The 21,328-nt window shown below is 52.9% G+C and overlaps 1 protein-coding gene across 1 annotated transcript; it reads left to right on the plus strand.

Annotated features, from left to right (window-relative positions):
* The first annotated feature begins 3,337 nt into the window (after positions 1–3,337).
* Positions 3,338–20,830, plus strand: SH3BP1 (SH3 domain binding protein 1). Its single transcript, XM_077168765.1, has 18 exons — positions 3,338–3,738; positions 5,017–5,059; positions 5,287–5,391; positions 6,576–6,652; positions 6,867–6,978; positions 7,077–7,153; positions 7,617–7,761; positions 8,301–8,369; positions 8,525–8,615; positions 8,905–9,050; positions 9,791–9,902; positions 10,248–10,329; positions 10,427–10,507; positions 14,722–14,838; positions 15,555–15,652; positions 15,985–16,162; positions 18,649–18,743; positions 20,020–20,830. Exons 1-18 carry the CDS (start codon positions 3,680–3,682, stop codon positions 20,415–20,417), a joined length of 2,085 nt encoding a protein of 694 aa, XP_077024880.1. The 5' UTR covers positions 3,338–3,679; the 3' UTR covers positions 20,418–20,830.
* The last annotated feature ends 498 nt before the right edge of the window (positions 20,831–21,328 follow it).

Consider the following 21,328-nt stretch of genomic DNA (forward strand, 5'->3'; position numbering starts at 1 on the left):
AAATGGGGACAATGAATCACAATAAGAGAGTGCCAGGCACTATTCTAAGCGTTTTACATAGATTAGTTTATTTAGTTCTTAGAACAACCAATGAGGTAGGTGTGATTATGCTCGTTTTACAGTGGAGGGCACTCAGGCTCAGAGGCTGAGACTGAGCCAGAACAGCGCTGGCTCCATCCATGCCTGTAAGCTGTTTCTGCTCTCTTTTGGATGGGAGATGTGTCCATTGTGATGTCTTCACTCTGCCATTTGCGAAGTCAGCCGAATTTCTTGAGCCCGGAGGATGTAGCTGCACATTGCTAGGCCCAGGAGGGTTGGCAGGAGTCATATACACCCAGGCCCTCAGTGAGCCCAGTCCCAGCCTGGGGAGACCTGCTTAAGTCAACAGGTCCTTTTGTGCGATATGGGCTTGTGATGGGAAAAGTTAGCTGGTGATTTCTGGTCACCCTTCTGCATCTGTAGTCCTAAGAAGCCACGGTCCCAACATCCACTGATCAGAACTTCCCAACATTCACAGATCAACACTTCTGACTCCAAAAATGTCTGATTACAACATCCTTTGAAGGAACAGCCTATGACCCAACCTCGGGGCTTCTGACTTTCTATGATTCAACATCCAAATGTGACATGGGAGGGTCCCAAAATATACCCATCACCCAGCCAAGAGGCCCAGCAGCCCCACCCAGGCCAGAAGTGCGAGTGCCTCTCCACCCGGGCCTCTGGATCTGGCTGGAAGAGAGCCTGAAGTCGGGGTGGGACACCCGCCCAGCACTCAAGTGGCCTGATAATATGGTTCCAATTGTTTCCACAGCAGCTGCAGCTTTAGCTCACGTGGATTGAGCCTTCCCCAGCCTAGGGGTATGGTTCAGGCCTGGGCAAGTCCTGGAGGGACAGAGGTGCAAGCTAGGTCTTGCCGTCAGGGACCTTCAGACCAATTGGCCCCAGGTGGTCTAGGCTGGAGGCTGGGCTTCTATGGGGGTGGGGGCACCCATGTAGTCCAGAGATTTCTGGGGTGGGGGAGGGGCAGGAGGTGCGGCACCAGGTGTCAAGCTGCTGGTTTAGGAATCCTCTGTCTCCTAACCCTGCATACAGTATGATGAGTCCATCGCAGAAACAGGGAAAACTGAGCTACAGCCAGGTTCTGGGATCTGGCCAGTGGGGAATCAGGACCAGAACCACGCATGCGCGCGCACGCACACACACACACACACACACACACACACACACACACACACACACACACACACACACACACACACACACACTGCAGTTTTCAAAAATTGAATCAGGACCAGAACCACGCATGCGCGCACACACACACACACACACACACACACACACACACACACACACACACACACACACTGCAGTTTTCAAAAATTGAATCAGGACCAGAACCACACGCACACACACACACACACACACACACACACACACACACTCTGCAGTTTTCAAAAGCCACATTGACACTGGGCCCCTGGCAGGTGGAGAGGCACAGCTTCTGCCTCTATCCAGGAGTTCTCCAAGCCCCGCCCCCTTTCCAGAACTCACTCCAGGGGTCCTGGCCTGTCTTCAGATGGCTTCTCATGGGGAGAATAGAGGTGGGGGAGGGAGCCTTGCCCAGGATCCCCTTACACAGCCTGCGCCTTTGATCCCAGACCTCCTGGCTTCCTGCCAGGAATATCACACTCAGGTGAGCTTCAGTACCAGGAGCGGGTGGAGGTCACTTCTCAGCCTCTCCCCACCCCCACCAGTCTGCCTGACTCTCCCTTTGGGGAACTGAGGACAGCCTGGGTCCAGTGAGCGCTCCCAACACACCAGGCCCTGGGTGTTGGGGACACTGAGATACCTGAAGCCAAGGCCCTGCCAGGGGACATGCCCAGTCTGTCCGAAAGCCCGATGGGTAGAAATGCCCTGCCAGCCCAGGCACTCTTCACAGTGTTAGGCATGGTGTTGTTAAAGTGTCCACAGGGGCCAGCGAGTTAAAGCTTAACGGGTTTATTGCTAGAGAGAAAGAAACAGAATGAAAGCAAGGGGAGAGCAGGCAGGTGGGAGCCAGCGAAATCTGCTAGCAAAAGGAAAGGAAAAGTGGGTCCACCTCTCTTTCTGACAGCTTGTGGTTTTAAAGAAAAAAAAAACGTGCCAAGAGGGGTGGGGGCTGATGTGTGGCCACAGACACTGCCAGGAGATAGCAGGCTGGTGCAGATCATGACGTCATGCTCAAGGTTATCTGGTTTGGCCTCTGGCAGGTGGGGCATTGGCACGTTCGTGTTCATCTATCTTGCCAGCATATCAGGTCCTGTCAGAGAAGCTGCTGAGAGAGAGAAACTGAAGCTATGCCACAAAATCCATTTTGTATGTCAAGTTTTTTTTCTTGAGACCTAGCACACAGTAGGTGCTTTGGTGATGGTTCTGAGACTGAACTGAAATGCTCTAACAGCTAACAGCAGAGTGCAGTTGGGGCGGGGGGGGGGGGCTGCCCTGGCCTCCACTGCCCCCCACCCCTTCTCTCTTCCCACCCCCGGGCTCCATGAAGCCATGCTGAGAGGGATGCAGACTTCAGGTCAAGGAGAGCCTGCGATTTTCCCAAGGCTCTTCTTGTCGTAACTAGCATTTACTGAGCACCTCCTGAGTGCCCAACCCTGTCCTCAATGGAGGTCCAAAGAAGCAACTGCTATTGAGTTTGGGGACAGAGGGCAGAAAAACCATCCACATCATTGCCTTACAAGACACAAGGGCAGCCCGAAGGAAGTTGGCTAGAAGGAATAAGAGGAAGGGGCTTTATAGATAAAAGAGGTGTGAGAAAGCAGGGTGCTGGGGAGCTGCTCCCAGTGGGTTCCCTGTAGCTGGAGGGCTGCATGTGCCCCCTTACAAGGGGTAACAGGAGTAGGAGAGAGGAAGCTAAAGGAACAGGTGGGGTCTCATCAACTCTTCAGGATGGGCAGGCTAGGATGGGCAGAGACAGAGAACCCAGAATTCTAGGGTCTTGTCCAAGGGCATACAGCAGCAGGTGACCCCAGGAAGCTGGAACTTCAAGCCAATCGTCCTGCAGGGAGGGGCAGGAGTGACCCCTAACTCAAGATGGCCAGGAGGTCCTTTGAGGAAGGGAGTCCATGGAGCATCCATGCACAGACCCAGATGTGGCAGGACAGGATAGAACAGGGCAGGGCAGAGAGGCCTGTCCTTGGCCTGTTCCTCCTAAGACCGGAACCCTCTTTCCCTTTGGAGGGGGTGCAAAGGTTATTTACATTGGGCGCCCGCGGGTGGCGGCAGGAGCGGCTTACCTGCTTCCCGCCACCGGGGCTGGGCGGGGCGGAGCCCGGGGTAGGGGGAGGAGCCGGGCCGCAACCTGTGGACGGCCCCGCGGCCGGCGGGACCGACCCTCGCGGAGGGACGGGCCGGGGCCCGTGGGGGGCCCGGAAGACCGCGCAGAAGGAGAAGCGAACTTGGCAAGAGGAGTGACCTGGGGGCCGGGGGCGGAGTCGTGCGCTGTGGAGGCGCGGGGAGGAGAGAGGAGCGAGCGAGCGAGCAGAGCGCGGCGGCTGGCCCAGGAAGCGGAGAGCGCCGCCCACCCTTCGGGGCGAGAGAGGCGCTGCGGCAAGACCGGGCTGGGCCGAGGGCTGCCCGGGCCCTCGACCCCCCCCCTCCTGTGACCCCAAGCCCCCAACCCTCCTCCAAGATGATGAAGAGGCAATTGCATCGCATGCGGCAGCTGGCCCAGACGGGCAGTTTGGGTCGGTGAGTGTAACCCCTCCCTTTCACCAACCTCCCCCGGCCAGGACTTGGGTGGGGGAAGGGCGGAGGGGTGGGGGAAGATAGAGTGTGGGGGGAAGCTGAAGACAACTGGACAGGACCCGCCAGATTCCTGCTCTCTTTTCTCATCTAAACACCACCTAGCCTCCCAGACAGAGTTAGGTAGGCACTGGGCTTGGGGGGAAGGGGTGCCCCCGACTCTTGAATGAAGTGGGGTGCAGGGGCAGAAAGCACCCTAACCTAGGAATCCTGGGTCTTCTCCATCTCCGTGAGCCTCTGAGAGGGCCTCACTTTTTCCCTCTGGACAATGGGGATAAGTAACCCTAACCATCGCTGGTTGCTGAGAGTGGAGAGGGGAAGGGAAGGTAGATCTTGGGGGGAGGGGAAGAGGGAAGGTCAGGGTCCTGGCCTGGTGGAAGAAGGAGCCTGCCCCTACTCTGCTGTGTCCTCCCCAGGCCCCCACCAGCCCAGAGAGCTCCTGCTTCTCTATCTTGCTTCTGCTTTTCCCAAACTCAGGTGGAAGCGTCCCCAGGTCTCCTGGTTCCCACCCCCAGCCTCTGAGCTGGTAGAGCTTTGGCCGGAAGTTTGGGGAGCCTCTGACGGCCCACCGAGAGCCTGTCTTCTCTTGTCCTCTTCCCCCAGTGTTGAAGAGTTCCCCATTCTCTGGGCTTAAGGGAGGGGACTGGCTCTCCAGAGGCCTGGTTCTAGTCTCCTGCCCAGCATAGGCCCCCTGTGGAGCCCGGGTGGTCAGGCCACCTTGCTCTGAGCCTCTGTGTCCCCATGGGTCCCAGGGCAGAGGCCCAGGGCCTGTCCATGGGCACAGTTCAGAGTCCGGGTGCCTGACAGCCCAGAAGTCTGAATTTGTACACTTCCCGTTCTTGGGGCCATCCTAGACTGCATGTCCTGTCCCCAGGGTGGACTGAGGATTTGGGGGGTGGGGGTGGGCAGAAGAGAGAGGCTTTGCCCCTGCATCCCAAGCCTGGGCCCCAAAGTGGCCCTCTTCCTGCCCCCTCCTTTGGTTTCGTCTGCCCTCTCTCTGGGCACAGCCCTGGGTGGAGGAGGAAAAAGCCATGTAGCCTATTCCCTCCCCCATGGAATGTGCTCTGACTGGGATGAGGCACATGGGCCACCCAGGACGTGCCCCACCTGGGAGGGGCCCTGGAAGCAACTGGGGTCCAGGTGCTCCGGTAGGACGGGAGGAGGCAGGGGGGAGGCAGGGGCTCCTAACCTGGGCGGGCCCAGCAGAAGCTCTCCCCTCTGCAGCACCCCGGAGACTGCTGAGTTCCTGGGTGATGACCTGCTGCAGGTACGTGCCTGGGCGGGCTGCAGGGGGACAGGTCTGTGCAGGCTGTCCGAGCAGAGGGCCAGGCAGGGGGGGCCTGCTGGGGACCCGGTTTGAGTCATCCCCAAACCATTGACCATGGGGTCCCCAGGAGGAGGGAAGAGAAAGATGGTTCCTGCCCTGGAGGGGAACAAGGCATGGGGTGGGGGGTTGGCAACTTCCCGGGTCCCTAAGCCCCGCACACGTCCCAGGTGGAGCAGCGGCTGGAGCCGGCCAAGCGTGCAGCCCACAATGTCCACAAACGACTGCAGGCCTGTCTGCAGGGCCAGAGCGGCGCTGACATGGACAAGCGGGTGGTGAGTGGGGGTCTCGGGGAGGTGAGGCCCAGCAGGAGACCTGGGTTCTGGGTGAGGCCTTACTAAGTCAGGTCTCCTCTGTCCCAGTGGAGAGCAAGGGCAGGGCTCGGGTCTCCCTGCCATTCTGAGTCTCTGGCACCAAGGGGGTGAAGGCTGCTCTGTGCTAGGGCCTCTCACTCGGGTTTCTCCTTCCTCAGGACAGATCTCTTCCCCCGACCTTTTCTTGACCCCACCTCCCTCTATACCACCAGTCCCCATAAACCAAGGCCAGGCTGGTAACAGCACCTGAACTCAGTCTGATCAGCACCCAGGGCTGGCTCTCTCCATTGGGGCAGGCCATGAGGGCTTCCTGGAAGAAGTAACATTTGAGCTGGATAGTGAGTGTTGCCAGCCAGCATTTATTGATTACTGTTAGGCCATTGCTAAGATATGTTCATGCATCATCTCCCTTAATCCTGGCAACAACCCTCAGAGGCTCCCTTCATTAGCCCCATTGTACAGATGAGGAAATGGAGGCTTAGAGAGTAAAAGTTTCTCGCTCAAGGTCACACAGCCAGTAAGTTGCAAAGCGAGGACTTGAACCCTGGTTTCTGATCCCGGAGCTAGTGCTCTTTCACCCTAGGTGGGAAAATGTGGCTGAGTTTTGGAACCAGTCTACTATTCAGTGGCCAGAGCACTGGGAAGGAGTGAGGGGTGGGGAGCAGTGGGGTGCCATGAAGGGTTTCAAGCCCAGTCATGGGGAGATGTTACCCCCACCATGCCATGTCACCACATATATCCTGGAGTAGGAGAAAGAGCCCCACTCAAAGGCCAGGGTGTGTTCCTAGCTCCTCCATTCTCCCTCCAGCTCCCACCTTGGACAAGCTCTTGCCTCTTCTATATCCCAGTGACCCAGCAGTACTGAGGATTGGTTGTCCTTCCCTGCTCAATCAAGTGGCTGCAGGGAGCAGTATGGGGACCCCAGATGGATGGGGGCTTTGTTCATGGTCATGGGGAGATGTTACCCCCACCATGCCTTGTCACCGACCTGTTTCCACGCCCCACCCCTCCGTGGCCAGCCTTACTGAGTTCTTGCCTCCCCTGTCCCCGCCAAGTGGCTTACCCAGTGCTCAAGCAGGGGGCAGGGAGGCTGAACAGGCTGGCGTGGACACTCAGCTCACAGCTGGCCCCGTCTCTCCCTGCAGAAGAAGCTTCCCCTCATGACTCTGTCGTCCACAATGGCCGAGAGCTTCAAGGAGCTGGACCCCGATTCCAGCATGGGGTGAGCATGGCATGGGGGGCCCAGCATGGGGAACACCAAGAAGGGATCTTGGCCAGGAGGAGGGTCAGGTCAGCAAGGCCAAGTGGGCTGGTGTAGATCGGGGGTGGCCAGGTCAGGGACAGTGAGGGCGACCAGGCCTGGAAGAGTTTTTGGCACAGTGAAGTTGACAGAGAGGCTGGGGGAGCCTGGGCCCACTGGGTGCTGTCTCCCACAGGAAGGCCTTGGAGATGAGCTGTGCCATCCAAAACCAGCTGGCCTGTGCCCTGGCTGAGTTTGAAATGAACCTGGAGAGGGACGTCCTGCAGCCTCTCAACAGGCTGAGTGAGGTGACCCTGGCTCTGCCCCTGCCCCAGCTCCCCCAGCCTCCAGCTTCTATGTACGTCTCCCAGCCAGCCTACTGAATCCCTCCCCTGCCTGCCCCCAGGAAGAGCTGCCGGCCATCCTCAAGCGCAAGAAAAGCCTGCAGAAGCTGGTGTCCGACTGGAACACCCTCAAGAGCAGGTGGGGGCCACAGCTGCTGAGTGGGGCCCACAGAGATGGCCTCAGTGCTTTGAGGTCCTTCCCAAACTGGGAGGACCCTACAGGGCCTGCTGGGTGTGCAGCCTGCATACTTGTGTGCATGTATGCACACCTGACCCATGGGGACACACGTGGGGAGGGCACATGCGATGGTGCCTCTGTGTACAGCGTGTGCACAGACTTGTACGGGGGTGGCCCCAACACCTAGGCTGCTGTAAGCAATCCTCCAAGGTCCCTAGACATGAGTGGCCCCCTTCCTCCTGGGAGCTGGGCAGCTGTGATCACCAAGCCGACCACCAGGGGGCACCTCTGAGCACTCACTGCCCTGGCTGAGCAGAGGCCCAGGGCTAGTGGGGCTCATGTGTCCCCAAATGCCAGAATCCTGGTTGGTCAGTATGGCCGTGCGGCAGGGCCAGTGACCACCCGGCCTTGGGTTCATCCCCAGGCTCAGCCAGGCAGCCAAGAACTCAGGCAGTGGTCAAGGCCTGGGTGGCGGTCCTAGCAGTTACAGCTCCACGGCCACAGCCAACAAGGTGGAAACACTGAAGGAGGAGGAGGAGGAGCTGAAGAGGAAGGTGGAACAGTGCAAGGTAAGGGGCCACTTAGGGGTGGGTGCTATCCCATTTCACAGATGAGGAAACTGAAGGTCAGAGATGACATGACAGAGCTAGGAAGCAGCAGAGCCAAGGTTGGAACCCAGGCATTCAGGCTCCAGGGTCTGAGTCTTAGCCATTACCTCATAGCATCTTCTGTCTATACCACATGCATAACACCTCAGAGGCAGGGCCTTGATCTGTTCCCCAGAGCTTCATGTGTTTCCTAAGTGAATGAATGAATGAAGAGTGAATGAGTGAATGAAGGATAGAGACATGGAGATGAGGACTTAAAGCCATAAAAGCCCCTCGAGGAAGACTGAGTTGGGGTGGTATACGGGGATCCTGTATTTTATACATCTGTAAACCCACAACTTCTCTAGTAAAGACAAAAAAAAGAAAGTTCTCTCTGGGCTGGGCCAAGTTAAAACTTTGGCAGAGTGGAGAGTTGGCTGGGACCCTCTGTGTATCAACTTTGTGGCTGTGGGCAAGTCCTCAACCCCTCCAAGCCACAGTTTCCCCTCTCTGCCCCCAAGGATGAGTATTTGGCTGACCTGTACCACTTTGCCACCAAGGAGGACACATACGCCAATTACTTCATCCATGTGAGTCCAAGCCCGGGGCTCCAGCCCACCTAGGGCTTGGTGGCCACTGGGACTCTCTGTGAGATGGTGGGAGGGAGGGGTCTCCTTGTGGACCCTGGGGCAGGCTCAGCTCTCTCCCCCACCCCCACCCCGGGGGTCTCCCCTGGTGCCCACAGCTCCTAGAGATCCAGGCTGATTTCCATCGCAAGTCCCTGAGCTCCCTGGACACAGCCCTGGCTGAGCTGCGGGAGAACCACGGCCGAACAGGTACGAACGCAGCGGGGCCACCCACTCCTCTGACCCCTGCCCTGACCGAAGCTTGAACTCATCCTAAGAGGCAGTAGGGAGCCATGGGTGAGTCCTGAGCAGGGAAAGGCTGGACTAGATTTGGGAGAGAGCTTGCTATGGCTGCTGCATGGAGGATAGAAGGAAGGGGGCAGGGCCGGGAACCAGGAGACCCTTTAGGGGCAGAAGGGAGGCAGGGGTGGGACAGACTTGAGAGGTGTACTTAATTCATCTCAGGACCCTGGGCCTCTGATGTGTCTCATCCCTGCAGACCCATCCCCCTCGATGACAGCCGCCCCCTTCTCCAGGGTGTATGGGGTGTCGCTGGGAAGTCACCTGCAGGGGCTGGGTCGGACCATTGCCCTGCCTATCGAGGCCTGCGTCATGATGCTGCTTGCAGAGGGCATGAAAGAAGAGGTGGGGATTATAGGGGCCAGTGGGGCAGGAGCATGGGGTTCCATTCTGTCCCAAACCTCCTGTGTACTGACCTGTCCAACCAGCTGTAAACCCATGAGAGCCCGGGTCCTTGGGAGAATGCCAGCCTGGTGCTGATGATCCGACAAGCCCTCCCGCTTAGTTCTGCCCACGTGGGCCGAGCACTGTGCTGTAAGCCCTTTGCATTACTTGCTCTATTAATTATCCCAATAACTTGGAAGGAGACGTCACTGGTTCCACTTTCCTGCGGGGGATGGAGGTAAACGTGCCCAGAGCCACAAGAGAAGGTGGCACTGGAACCAGTGACTCCAAAATGCATCATTGCTATATTCTGATCCTTAACAGACTCCCACATCTGGTGCCGTGGGCCTGTCGGCTCCTCGCCTGAGGCCGGACCCTTAGGAGGCAGGAAATACTCAAAGTCAGGCTTCAGTTCTCTCTAATCCTGCTGAGGCCCCCTCTTCCCCTGTCACTCCTAACCAGCACCGGTCTCCCCACGACTTCTCCCAGCTCCTCCTGGACTTCCCATCCCTGCCCTCTGCTCAGAATCCTAGACCCTAATTGTTGAGCAGCTGTACCCATCCTGGGGTGTCCCCTCTGCCCACCAGATCAGTGGGGACACAGGCCCAGAGAGGGGCACCAACCCACCCTGGGCCACATAGCCAGGGTGCCCCACCCCACCTGCCCCTCCACGGCCCCCACCTGCCCCCTCTCCCACCCAGGGCCTCTTCCGCCTGGCCGCCGGTGCCTCGGTGCTGAAGCGCCTCAAGCAGACGATGGCCTCGGACCCCCGCAGCCTGGAGGAGTTCTGCTCTGACCCCCACGCTGTGGCAGGTGCCTGCTCCAAGGAGCCCTGGGATGGAATGGGGAGGGGCTGCCCGCAACTGCCTAAAATGCTCCCCTGAGAGCTGAACTTAAGGCCTGATGTCCTACTGCAGAAACATAGGGATTTTTTTTCAAGGGAGAGTGAGGCATTCATTTTGAACCTGTTATATGTATGTTTTTCTGGGGACAAGATCTCTAGCTTGCATCATTTTCTCCAAGTGGTCCATGGCCCAGAGAAACTCCTAGATCCAGACGCCTTAGTGTGAGCAAGGCCCCTTCCATGTGGAGAGAGCTGAGTACCTGGGATAGGGCTGGGGACCTGGGGTCTGCCTCTGACCTCCTCTCCCCTTTCAGGTGCCCTCAAGTCTTATCTGCGGGAGCTGCCTGAGCCCCTGATGACCTTTGACCTCTATGATGATTGGATGAGGGCAGCTAGGTGAGGATGTGGGGGAGGGGAGGGATGGAGAGGGGAGCCTGAGGGGTAAGGCCCTGGGCTTGGCTCACCTCATCTCTCTCTCCCCATCACCCCCTAGTCTGAAGGAGCCAGGGCCCCGGCTGGAGGCCCTCCGAGAGGTGTGTAGCTGCCTGCCCCCGGAGAACCTCAGCAACCTCAGGTAAGCCCTGAGCCTGCCTCCCAGGCACCTCTGCCAAGGCCAGAGCCCAGCTGGGACTCAGAGGGCCTTGGTTCGAGTCCTGGCTCTGCCTCCAGCAGGCTGCATTCCTGGGGACAGGCCTTGGTACCTCCAGGGCTTCGTTTCCCATCTGAAAAAATGGTTGGGGATTGGGGCAGAACAGGGTACCCCAACTTTCTGCCATATCCACAGCAGCTTCTTCACTATCACTTCCTTAAATATTTATTTGCATTTTCTCTCTTCATTTTGGCAACCTTGCTAAGGGTCCATCAATTTTATTGATTTTCTCATAAAACCAGCTTCTGGTTTTGTTGATTTTCTCGATTGTTTTCATGTTCTCAATTTCATTTATTTCTGCTCTAATCTTCATTATTTCTTTCCTTTGCTTGCTTTGGGGTTAGTTTGCTGTTCTTTCTCTAGTTCTTCCAAGTGGACAATTAATTCCTCGATTTTTGCTCTTCTTTTTTGATATAGGCATTTAGGGCAATAAATTTCCCTCTTACTGCCTTTGCTGCATCCATAAATTTTGATAAGTTGTGTTTTCGTTTTCATTTGCCTCTAGATTTTTACTGATTTCTTTTATAATTTCTTCCTTGACCCACTGGTTGTTTAAGAGTGTGTTGTTGATCCTCCATACATTTGTGAATTTTTTGGCCCTCTGCCTGTAACTGATTTCCAACTTCATTCCTTTATGATCCAAGAAAGTGTTTTATATGATTTCAGTCTTTTTAAATTTATTGAGACCTGCTTTGTGACCCAGCATATGGTCTATCCTTGAGAATGATCCATAAGCACTTGAGAAAAAGGTATATCCTGCTGTTGTGGGTTTTAATGCTCTGTAAATGTCTATTAAGTCTAGCTCATTTATTGTATTATTCAAATTCTCCATTTCTTTATCGATCCTCTGTCTAGATGTTCTGTCCATTGATGAGAGCGGGGAATTGAAGTCTCCAACTATTATGGTAGATGTGTCTATTTCCCTTTTCAGTGTTTGCCTCATGTATCTTGGAGCACTCTGGCTTGGTGCATAAATATTTATGATTGTTATGTCTTCTTTTTGAATTGTTCCTTTTATTAATACATAGTGTCCTTCTTTGTCTCTTTTAATTGTTTTACATGTGAAATCTAATTTGTTGGATATTAGTATAGTTACTCTTGCTCTTTTCTGATTGTTGTTTGCATGAAGTATCTTTTCTCAACCTTTCACTTTCAACCTGTGTCTGTCCTTGGGTCTAAAATGCATCTCCTGTAGACAGCATATAAATGGATCCTGTTTTTTAATCCATTCTGCCAGTCTATGTCTTTTGATTGGGGAGTTTAATCCATTAACATTTAGTGTTATTACTGTACGGGTAGTACTTTCTTCTACCATTTTGCCTTTTGGATTTTATATGTCATATCTAATTTTCCTTCTTTTTACCTTTACTCATAGTCTTCCTTTCTACACTCTTCTCCACACCTCTCTCTTCTGTCTTTTCATATCTGTCTCTATGGCTCCCTTTAGTATTTCTTGCAGAGCTGGTCTCTTGGTCACAAATTCTCTTAGTGATTTTTTTGCCTGAAAATGTTTTAATTTCCCCCTCATTTTTGAGGACAGTTTTGCTGGATATAGAATTCCTGGTTGGCAGATTTTTTCTTTTAGAATCTTAAATATATCATACAACAGTCTTCTCGCCTCCATGGTCTCTGCTGAGAAATCTACACATAGTCTTATTGGGCTTTCCTTGTATGTGATGGATTGCTTTTCTCTTGCTGCTTTCAAAATTCTCTTTGACATCTGGTATTCTGATTAGTAAGTGTCTTGGAATATGTCTGTTTGGATCTATTCTGTTTAGGGTATGCTGCATTTCTTGGATCTGTAATTTTAATTCTCTCATAAGAGCTGGGAATTTTTCAGTGATAATTTCCTCCATTAATCTTTCTCCTCCTTTTCCCTTCTCTTCTCCTTTTGGCACACCCACAATTTGTATATTCATGTGTTTCATGTTGTCATTCAGTTCCCTGAGTCCCTGCTCATATTTTTCCATTTTTTTCCCTGTATTTTCTTTTGCTTGTCAGATTTCAGTTGTCCCATCCTCCAGTTCACTAATCTATCTTCTGCCCTTTGAAATCTAACATTGTAAGTTTCCATTGTTTTTTCATCTCTTCTACTGTGCCTTTCATTCCCATAAATTCTGTGATTTTTTCAGACTTTTAATTTCTTTTTGTTCATCCCTTGCCTTCTTTATATCCTCCCTCAATTCGTTGATTTGATTTTTGATGAGATTTTCCATGTCTCTTCGAACATCCTGAATTAATTGTTTTAACTCCTGTATCTCATTTGAATTGTTGGTTTGTTCCTTTGACTGGGGCATATCTTCAATTTTCCTAGTATGATTAGTTATTTTTTACTGGTGTCTAGGCATTTAATTTCCTTAATTAGTTTATTCTGGAGATTGTTTTCACTCTTTTACCTAGGATTTTCTTGTCAGATTGCTTTGTTCCCTGTCTGTTTTTTGACATTCAATTTAGCTTATTCTAGACCTCTAGCATAGGTTTTGTTTAACAGATGAGAATTTTTCAGTTCTTGTTTTCTTGTTTCTTGCCCTGCCTGTATTGTGCCTTTTTTTTTTCCTTAGGAGGGTCTACTTAGGTATTATAGACCCCAGTCAGATTTTCGCACACCAAACTGGCCTCCTCTCAGGAGGAAAGAGTCACCTGCATCAGTTTTCCCTGAGGGTGAGACCCAGCAGGTTGAAAGACTTTCTTATGAAAGAAAGCCTCTAGACTCTGTGTTTTCCTATCCTGCCCAGTATGTGGTGCTTATATGCCTGCGGGTCCCACCAGCATAAAGTTATGCAGTGCCTTTAGCTTTAGCAGACTCTCCCTGCTGGGGTGAGGTTGAGACAGAGGAGAGGTTGTAGGCTGGCTTTAATTGCTCAGTTTTAAAATTCAGACCCTTGGGGTCTGAATTTCTTGAGGAAGGGATTCTACCTGAGCTGGGCCCCACCCCTCTCCTAGGCAAGGCACAGCCTCCTAGGAATTACCTCCTTTCATTTGACCAGCCTCTTTGCCTCTCATGTAATCTTAATTCTGCCCTTGCCTGGAGCAGTTGGAGCCTGAGAGCAGTTTTAAGTGGTAAAAACAAACAAAGAAAAAAAATCCCTTTCAGACCAGGACCCCTGTTGCTTGGGTTTGTTAATCAAGAGCTTAAGTTGATACATTGCTCTACATATCTGGAGGTCCTATGTGCCCCCTCTTTTTTTTTTTTTTTAGGAGCCAGACCTTTTCAAGTATTTTGTGCTGTCCAATCCAAAAAGCCTTTGTTTATTCGTTTTTGCTTCTTTTTCTGCCAGCCCACCCCCCTCTGCACTGGGTAACTTTAGCTTTTACTCGAGGTTCAGCTACACTGGGGGACTATTTTTAGTAGTCAGAATTTGTTAATTAATTCCACAATTGGAATTAGGTTGGGCTCAGCCCCTGCTGCTGTTAAAGTCTCTTTCCTTTCCCCTCTGGGAAGCAGCCTATGGGGGAGGGGACCAGCCGCCATGGCTTGGGGGACTCACAGTTCTGGGGGGGCTCGCAATCAGTCCAGCTGGTTCACACTGGGGTACACTGTGTGTCCAGTCACTGATGTGGCCCAGGAGCAGTTCTGTACTGTTTCTGGCTATTTCTAGCTGCTTGGGAGGACGAACTAAATCCCACACCTCACTAAGCCACCATCTTGGACCTCCCCTTAACTATTTGACTTAAATTGACTTGCTCTTTTATTCAAAACCTCTTTCTGTCTTGTCCCAAGCAATGTTTTTGAGGACACAGCTTTGATGCTAGTCATGCTTTTTTATACTAAACATCGAAATAAACATATACCTTGAGCCTTTGAAGCCAGACTGCCTGGCTTCAAGACCCAGCTCTGTCGCTGTGTGGTGCTGGGCAGGTGACTTCACCTCTCTGGGCCTCAGCATCCTCATCTGCAAAACTTGGACCATAACTGTCCCTTCCCCATAGGTTGGCTGGAAGGATTCTCAGCTCAACTCAGCACCTGGCACAGAGCACTCTGTAGGTCAGCTAACTTAAGCATTTTTAAACCATCCTGGGTGATGGCTTTCCCCTCTTTGGGGGCCCCAGGCTGAAAAATTCTTAGGCCTCAGGCTTTGATGGGCATCCCTGGCCCAAGATGCCCTGACCTGGCCCCAGCCCCCCGCCCGCCTCCCCAGGTACCTGATGAAGTTCCTGGCCCGGCTGGCCGAGGAGCAGGAAGTGAACAAGATGACTCCCAGTAACATCGCCATCGTCCTGGGGCCCAACCTGCTGTGGCCACCTGAGAAAGAAGGGTGAGGAACCACAGCGTGGGGGCTAAGGGTGGGAGGCGGTCTCCACCCCAGCCACCTGCTGCTTTATTTTCCCTTGAGCCTCAGTTTTCCCATTCTCAGAGTGGGTTGAGCCACACCTGTTCTCAAGGGCCACGGACCATGCAGGGCCTTGGAGCTAGGCATTCTGGGTAATGGTGGGATGGGTGCTTGGCAGCCCCAGCGTGCTGGGAGTCCTGGGGTGTGTTATCTAGCTCTGTCCTTCCATCTCCCATAGATGTGCCTGGGGCAGTCGCTTCCCTCTCTGGACCCTCTTTTCCTCCTCTGTAAAATGGTGGGAAATTATACAAGCTTTGAGGGGTTTTCTCTGGAGATTACTAGGTAATGGATGAAGTGTTTTATAAACTGTAAAGTACTGTGATATGAGAGAGTCATTACCATTCACTTGGCCACAGGTGGAAAGAAGATTCCATCTCATGGGCTGAGCGCAAGTAATTGGTAGGGGCTGTCTAGAGCCTAGATCTGTGAGGAGACTGTGCTGTGATTGACTAGTGATGTCTAGCACAGGTGACAGAAGGCGAAAATTTGGGTGTGAGCAACATATTTGCCATCAGCTAATCCTCTTGACTTTTTTTTTTTAAACAGGGACTCTGATGCATCCTTGTATCCCCAGTGCCCAGCCTGGGGCCAACCAGAGTTTGCTAAATGGATGACTCCTTTTCTCTCCCTTTTTGTTCCAGGGACCAGGCCCAGCTGGATGCAGCCTCAGTGTCTTCTATTCAGGTGGTAGGGGTGGTCGAGGCTCTGATACAGAATGCAGACACCCTCTTCCCTGGCGGTAAAGCTCCTGCCTTTGGAAACATAGCCCTTGATGCTCTCCATCTGCCTATCTTGGGGCTCCCCCATATTCAGCCTTATTTCCTGGAAGCCCCTCAAACTCAACATGAGGCCTGGAGGAAATTGCTTCTCCACTCTGAGCCTCAGGTTCTCATCTATAAAATAGGGATGGCCCTACCTGGCTTCATGTGATTGTTGTGATGCTCATGTGAAAGCAGGAATGCTACACGCGGCCTGAATTATCCCAGGGGCAGGGAAAGTAGCCCTGAGACTGGCTGGGCGGTGATGCTGGTGAAGGCTCTGAAAGTTAAGACATGTTCTTTCCATCTCCAGACATCAACTTCAACGTGTCAGGCCTGTTCTCGGCCCTCGTACCCCAGGACAAGGTCAGCGACAAGCTGGCCTCCGAGGAACTGCCCATCACTCCCACCGCCACTCTGGCTCCAGCATCATCCCCAGCCCCGGCCCCGGCCCCGGCCCCGGCCCCAGCTTCAGTGGCTGCCAAGGAAAGGTGAGGACTGGGGTTTATGAATGGAACCTACCCTGGCCCCACAGACCTGAGGCTTCCAAAAGCATTTGGGGTGATGCAATTATTGCTATTTTCTTCTAAGGACCAGGTTTCCCAGTTTGGGGTGGGCAGAGTGGAGCCTTGGGGCTGACATTCTCCCCAGCCCCTGATTTGCTCCCTCATTTATTGAATGGCTATTTGCTGAGCATCCACTGTGGGCCAGTTGCTGCTTTAGGCCCTGGGGACTTAGGGGAATAGAATAGGGAGGTTATCATTTTGGAATTTGTAAATACCTTCTAGTCTTGCTTGATCCTTTCCATCTGCACGGGTTGTTTAAGACTGTATGTCCTCTGTAGCAGGCAGGTTTTGTTCATTAGATATGCCATTGCCCAAACCATGAATTTCCTCCAATGGGCAAGACAGACAAATGCTGCCCTGTGAGCTGGCATACTGATAGATGCATAGCATAATGGCAGCTAGTGTCTTGATTTCCTAGGGCTGATGTAACACAATTCCACAAACTAGGTGGCTGAAAACAACAGAAATTCATTATCTCAATTCCGGAGACTATCGGGAGTATCGGGAGGCTGTGCTTCACGTGAAACTTACAAGGAGAATCCCTCCTGGCCTGCCTCTAGCTTCTGGGGCTTGCCAACCATCCCTGGCATCCCTTGGCTTATAGCTTCAGCACTTCAATCTTGCAGCTGCCTCCATTGTCACCTGGCCTTCTCCCCTATGCATGTCTATCTTTGCATCCAAATTTCCTCTTATAAGGGCACATGGCACACTGGGGTAGGGCTTGCCCTAATCCAGTTTGGCCTCAACTTTTTTTTAAATTAATTCATTCATTTTTTAAGCATAACAACATACAAATGTGAACATTCTTACCGTAAGATCATTCCATTCTTGATATGTAATCAATAACTCACAATATCATCACATAGTTGTATATTCATCATCATGATCATTTCTTAGAACATTTGCATCAATTCAGAAAAAGAAATAAAAAGAAAAAAGAAAAAAATTCATACATACCGTACCCCGTACCCCTCCCTTTCATTGATAACTAGCATTTCAATCTACTAAATTTATTTTAACATTTGTTCCCCCTATTATTTATTTATTTTTAATCCACATTTTTTACTCATCTGTCATATTGTTGATAAAAGGAGCATCAGACACAACGTTTTCACAATCACACAGTCGAAAAAGCTATATCATTATACATTCATCTTCAAGAAACATGGCTGCTGGAACACAGCTCTACATTTTCAAGCACTTCCCTCCAGCCTCTCCATTATACCTTAACTAAAAAGGTGATATCTATATATTCTTACACATTCTTACACATTTTCCCCCTTTCTCGCTATTCCCCCAAGGGGACTTTGCAAATACTTTTTTGTTCACTGTTCAAATCATTCTGGGATTTATTGGAACATCACTCTGAACAAACCTACAAAATCTCACGCCCTACTCAAGGTTCCATGTATTTATGGTGTTCAATCAAACTATCTACATAAGTTATATTAGGAAATGCACTAGTCAAAATATAAATTTTGTGCCAAATAAACATTTCTTGCTTTAGTCTTACACAGAAGTTGAAGTTTTAAAATATGAGTGACCATCTATTTTCAACACCCTGCAATATTGACATTCCTTTGTTCTTCCTCACGCAAAAACATTTTTAAATTTGTACATTTAGTCACCATCCTTGTATACTCTAGGCATTCCTAGATTATACCATTTCAGTCTTTATCGTGTATCTTTCCTTCTGATTTCATTTGTGTCCCCAGGCCTCCTCCCTCTATCATTCTCACACTCAGCTTCATTCAGTGTTCTAACATTGTGTTATAGTTAGGTTGGTCTCATCCTAACTACCCACATCGTTGAAGACCCGATTTCCAAATAAGGTCACGGTCATAGGAGTGGGGGCTGGGACTTGAACATCTCTTTGGGGGATACAATTCAACCTTAACAGACAGTGGTGAGTTCTCTAAAGGAAAACCAAGCAGGGAAGGGCATAGGGTGGGAAGCTTCTATAGCTGAGTTGATGACGACCGAGCAGGGTCCAGGAGAAAGCATGGAATGAGCCACATGGGCCCTCTCTGCTGTCTTATGTGCTCTCTGGCTTCCCATGGATGGGACGTCCCCAAAATATCACATGGATGCTGAGGTCATGGGCAGAGGGGAGGCCCTGCTTTTTACCTCCCACCCCAGCACTACCTGCCAGGCAGGCATGACACCCTGCTGGCCCTGTGGTGGACCGTGGGAGCTGCCACGGGGTCACATAGCAGCCAGGAGCTCAGTGGACACAAAAAACCCTGGTCAGTGCCACAAGTGTCTTCCCAGGGGGACCTGACCTGGGGACAGGTCAAAGCACAGCCTCAGGGCCATGGGGAACAATTCCTGGGAGGGCCCAAACGCTGCCTCATAGCTGGGAGTCTCCCAGGGGAGATGGCCTGACCCTGACCCTCACCTTCCCTTGGCAGGACGGAGTCCGAGGCACCCCCCAGACCAGCCTCTCCCAAGGTCAACAGGACCCCCTCGGAAACAGCCACTCCAGCGGAGGACATGGCTCGGAGGAGTGAGTTGACTGTGGGAAGTAGGGGACAGAGGGTGGACAGGGAGAGGGGCTAGGCCACTCCAGGTCATCCATGTTTCCAGGCCAGCCAGGGGAGGTGGAAATCTAGATGGTTAAGCGCTCAGGTTTTGTTGGCCCTGCTCTCCCGGCCGTGGGACCTTGGACAGGCTTCACTTGCCTGAGCCTCAGTTTCCTCCGCTGTGTTATGGGAACAACAGCTGCACATTTACCTTGGAAGGCTGTTTAGAGAATTAGGTGAGGATGGGGAGCGTCTGGCCCATCCCAGCACAGAGTAAAGGCCGGATAAAGGTTAGCCACTGCCATGTGGGGCCACCGCAGCCCAGTCCCTTGAGAAGCTCAGAGAAGCAGGGGGAGGGAATCTTCCAAGGGCAGCGCAGGAGATGGTGTTGGGAAGTAACCTGGGGCCTTCTTCTAAGCCCTTTTTGTGCACTTGCCTACTGACCTGGCCCACAGGTGAGAAGGCCAAGGGCTCAGGTGGGATGTTTTCCCCAGAAGACACCTGTGTGGTGAACACAGGTGGGAGGCCCCATAGGCCTTTTCTGTGCTGGCCACTGGAGACATTGGAGTTTTTGACCTGGGTGTACAGTGTAGAGTTGGAGAAGACAGAGGGGCTGCAGGAGGCAGGCAGGTCACCCAGGGATCCCTTCCTGGAAGAGGGGCAAGGCGGGCTGTTTGCTCACCTGAGCCCAGCACACAGAGAGCTGTCACAGCAACCCCTTGCTCGCCGATGTCACTGGGGAGCAGTCAGGCCTCGGAGACCAGCTGAGGCTCCCGAAACCCAAGGTGGATTGCAGAGCTAGGATGGAGCCCCTTGGCTGCGGAATGGGATGTTTAAGAGCTGGGCGGGGTAGTTCTGGTGGACTTCTGAGAGGAGGTGAGCAAGACCCAAGTGTCAGCGGGAGAAGCAGCTTTCATTTATTCAACAAATATGGACCGAACTACTCCATGCCCCACGCCAGACTAGGCGGTAGCACCAGAGCCGCCTTCACTTAGCTGACGTTCTAGTGGGGGTGGGGGGTGGGGGGAGATAGTAATCAAGGCAAATAAAAATTGACAAGTTAATTTCAGAGTGTGGAAAAGCCCTGCGAAGAAAACAAAAGTGGAAAGTGTGACAGAGGCGCTGGGGCTTGTTGGGGGGAGGGACCCGTGGGGAAGGAGGCCTGATCCGTGAGGAGCCAGCCGCCCCGAGGCGGGATCGAGCTCCGTGGATTTTTCCACAGCAATGTGGAAGCTGAACGAACCCTCTCTCCTTCCACAGCCAAGCGCCCGGCGCCGGCCCGGCCCACGGTGCCACCCCTCCAGGTCTCCAGCACCCGCTCCTCCCCTCCTGCCCCACCCCCGCCCCCGAGCTCGGGCAGCTCTGTGACCCCCCAGGCCCTGCCCCGCCGTCTGGTGGGCAGCAGCCTCCGGGCCCCCACCGTGCCACCCCCGTTGCCTCCCACACTCCCCCAGCCTGCCCGACGCCAGAGCCGCCGCTCGCCAGCCTCCCCGGGGCCGGCCTCCCCCAGCCCCAGAGCTTTGAGCACGCCTGCCCAGGGGGACCCGGGGACCGCCACGGAGGAGGGAGGGGCCCCTGAGGCTGAAGGTGGGGTCGCCAGTCCCCCAGCCAGCCCCCCGCAGCCCCTGCCCAGAAGCCTTGCCTCCGAGACCGACTGAGGGGGCAGCTCCTGCCTAACTAGCCTGCAGTGCCCCCTGCCTCCCCAGCTCGCCCTCCCAGGACTCCCAAGGGGTGGGGGCCCCCAGCCTTCGCCCACAAGTGCCTCGGTGCCCACTGGGCTGGGCCCCGTGTGAGGGGGATTCAGGAGAGTCCCCCCACCTCCAGACCTTTTCCTCTTCCACTCTGGGCTCGGGGGACCCCACATCCGATTTCCCACCCTCTGGCAGGGTCCCAGGGGAGCTGCCAGAAGGAAGGAGAGGCTTGCCTGCTCCTAAAGGACTTTCATTTTTCTCTTCCCGATGTCTTTTTTGTAAGGCGGGTAAATAAATTATTTTTGGACAAAACTGGAGCAGCTGCCCAAATGATAGTTTTATTTTCTGTTTTTGAAATAAATAAGCCACTTTCATAAAGGGGAAACAATTATGTATTCTTTGCCTCCTTTCTTTCTTCCTGTCTGAAAAAAACAATAGCCAAAGTTTTTAGCAGTCACTATATATACTATACACTGTGCTTTTATCTGCATCATTTCCATTTAATCTTCTCCCAGGAAACAGATACCATTACAGGTGAGGAGACTGAGGCTCAGAAGGAAGTGACCTGCCAAGGTCACCTGGCAAGTGAGGCATGGAGCTGGGGCTAGCACCCAGGCTAATGCCAAAGCCTGGGCTTGATCCTCATATCCTGGGCAACTGCTTAACCTCTTGTTGGCCCAGTTTCCTCACCTAGGAAACAGTATCACAATTTCCACCTCACAAGTGTCCTGAAAATTAAAGGAGACACTCCATGTAAAAACCAAAGCACTACCCTAGGCATCTAGAAGCACCCAATAAAAGTTGGTGGCTGTTGGTGCTGTTTCTCCCACTCTGCATGTTCCTGGAGGAGGCAGGGATGGATTTGTCCCCAAACCTTC

Source organism: Tamandua tetradactyla, chromosome 7 (genome assembly GCF_023851605.1).
Source record: "Tamandua tetradactyla isolate mTamTet1 chromosome 7, mTamTet1.pri, whole genome shotgun sequence".
In the NCBI taxonomy this organism is placed as follows: Eukaryota; Metazoa; Chordata; class Mammalia; order Pilosa; family Myrmecophagidae; genus Tamandua; species Tamandua tetradactyla.

Bases quoted from the DNA above. Each gene is read 5' to 3' on its own strand.
- SH3BP1 (XM_077168765.1), top strand. From the start codon at position 3,680: ATGATGAAGAGGCAATTGCATCGCATGCGGCAGCTGGCCCAGACGGGC. The intron at 5,060-5,286 runs GTACGTGCCTGG...CACACGTCCCAG, and splicing joins TGGGTGATGACCTGCTGCAG to GTGGAGCAGCGGCTGGAGCC. The intron at 8,370-8,524 runs GTGAGTCCAAGC...TGGTGCCCACAG, and splicing joins ACGCCAATTACTTCATCCAT to CTCCTAGAGATCCAGGCTGA.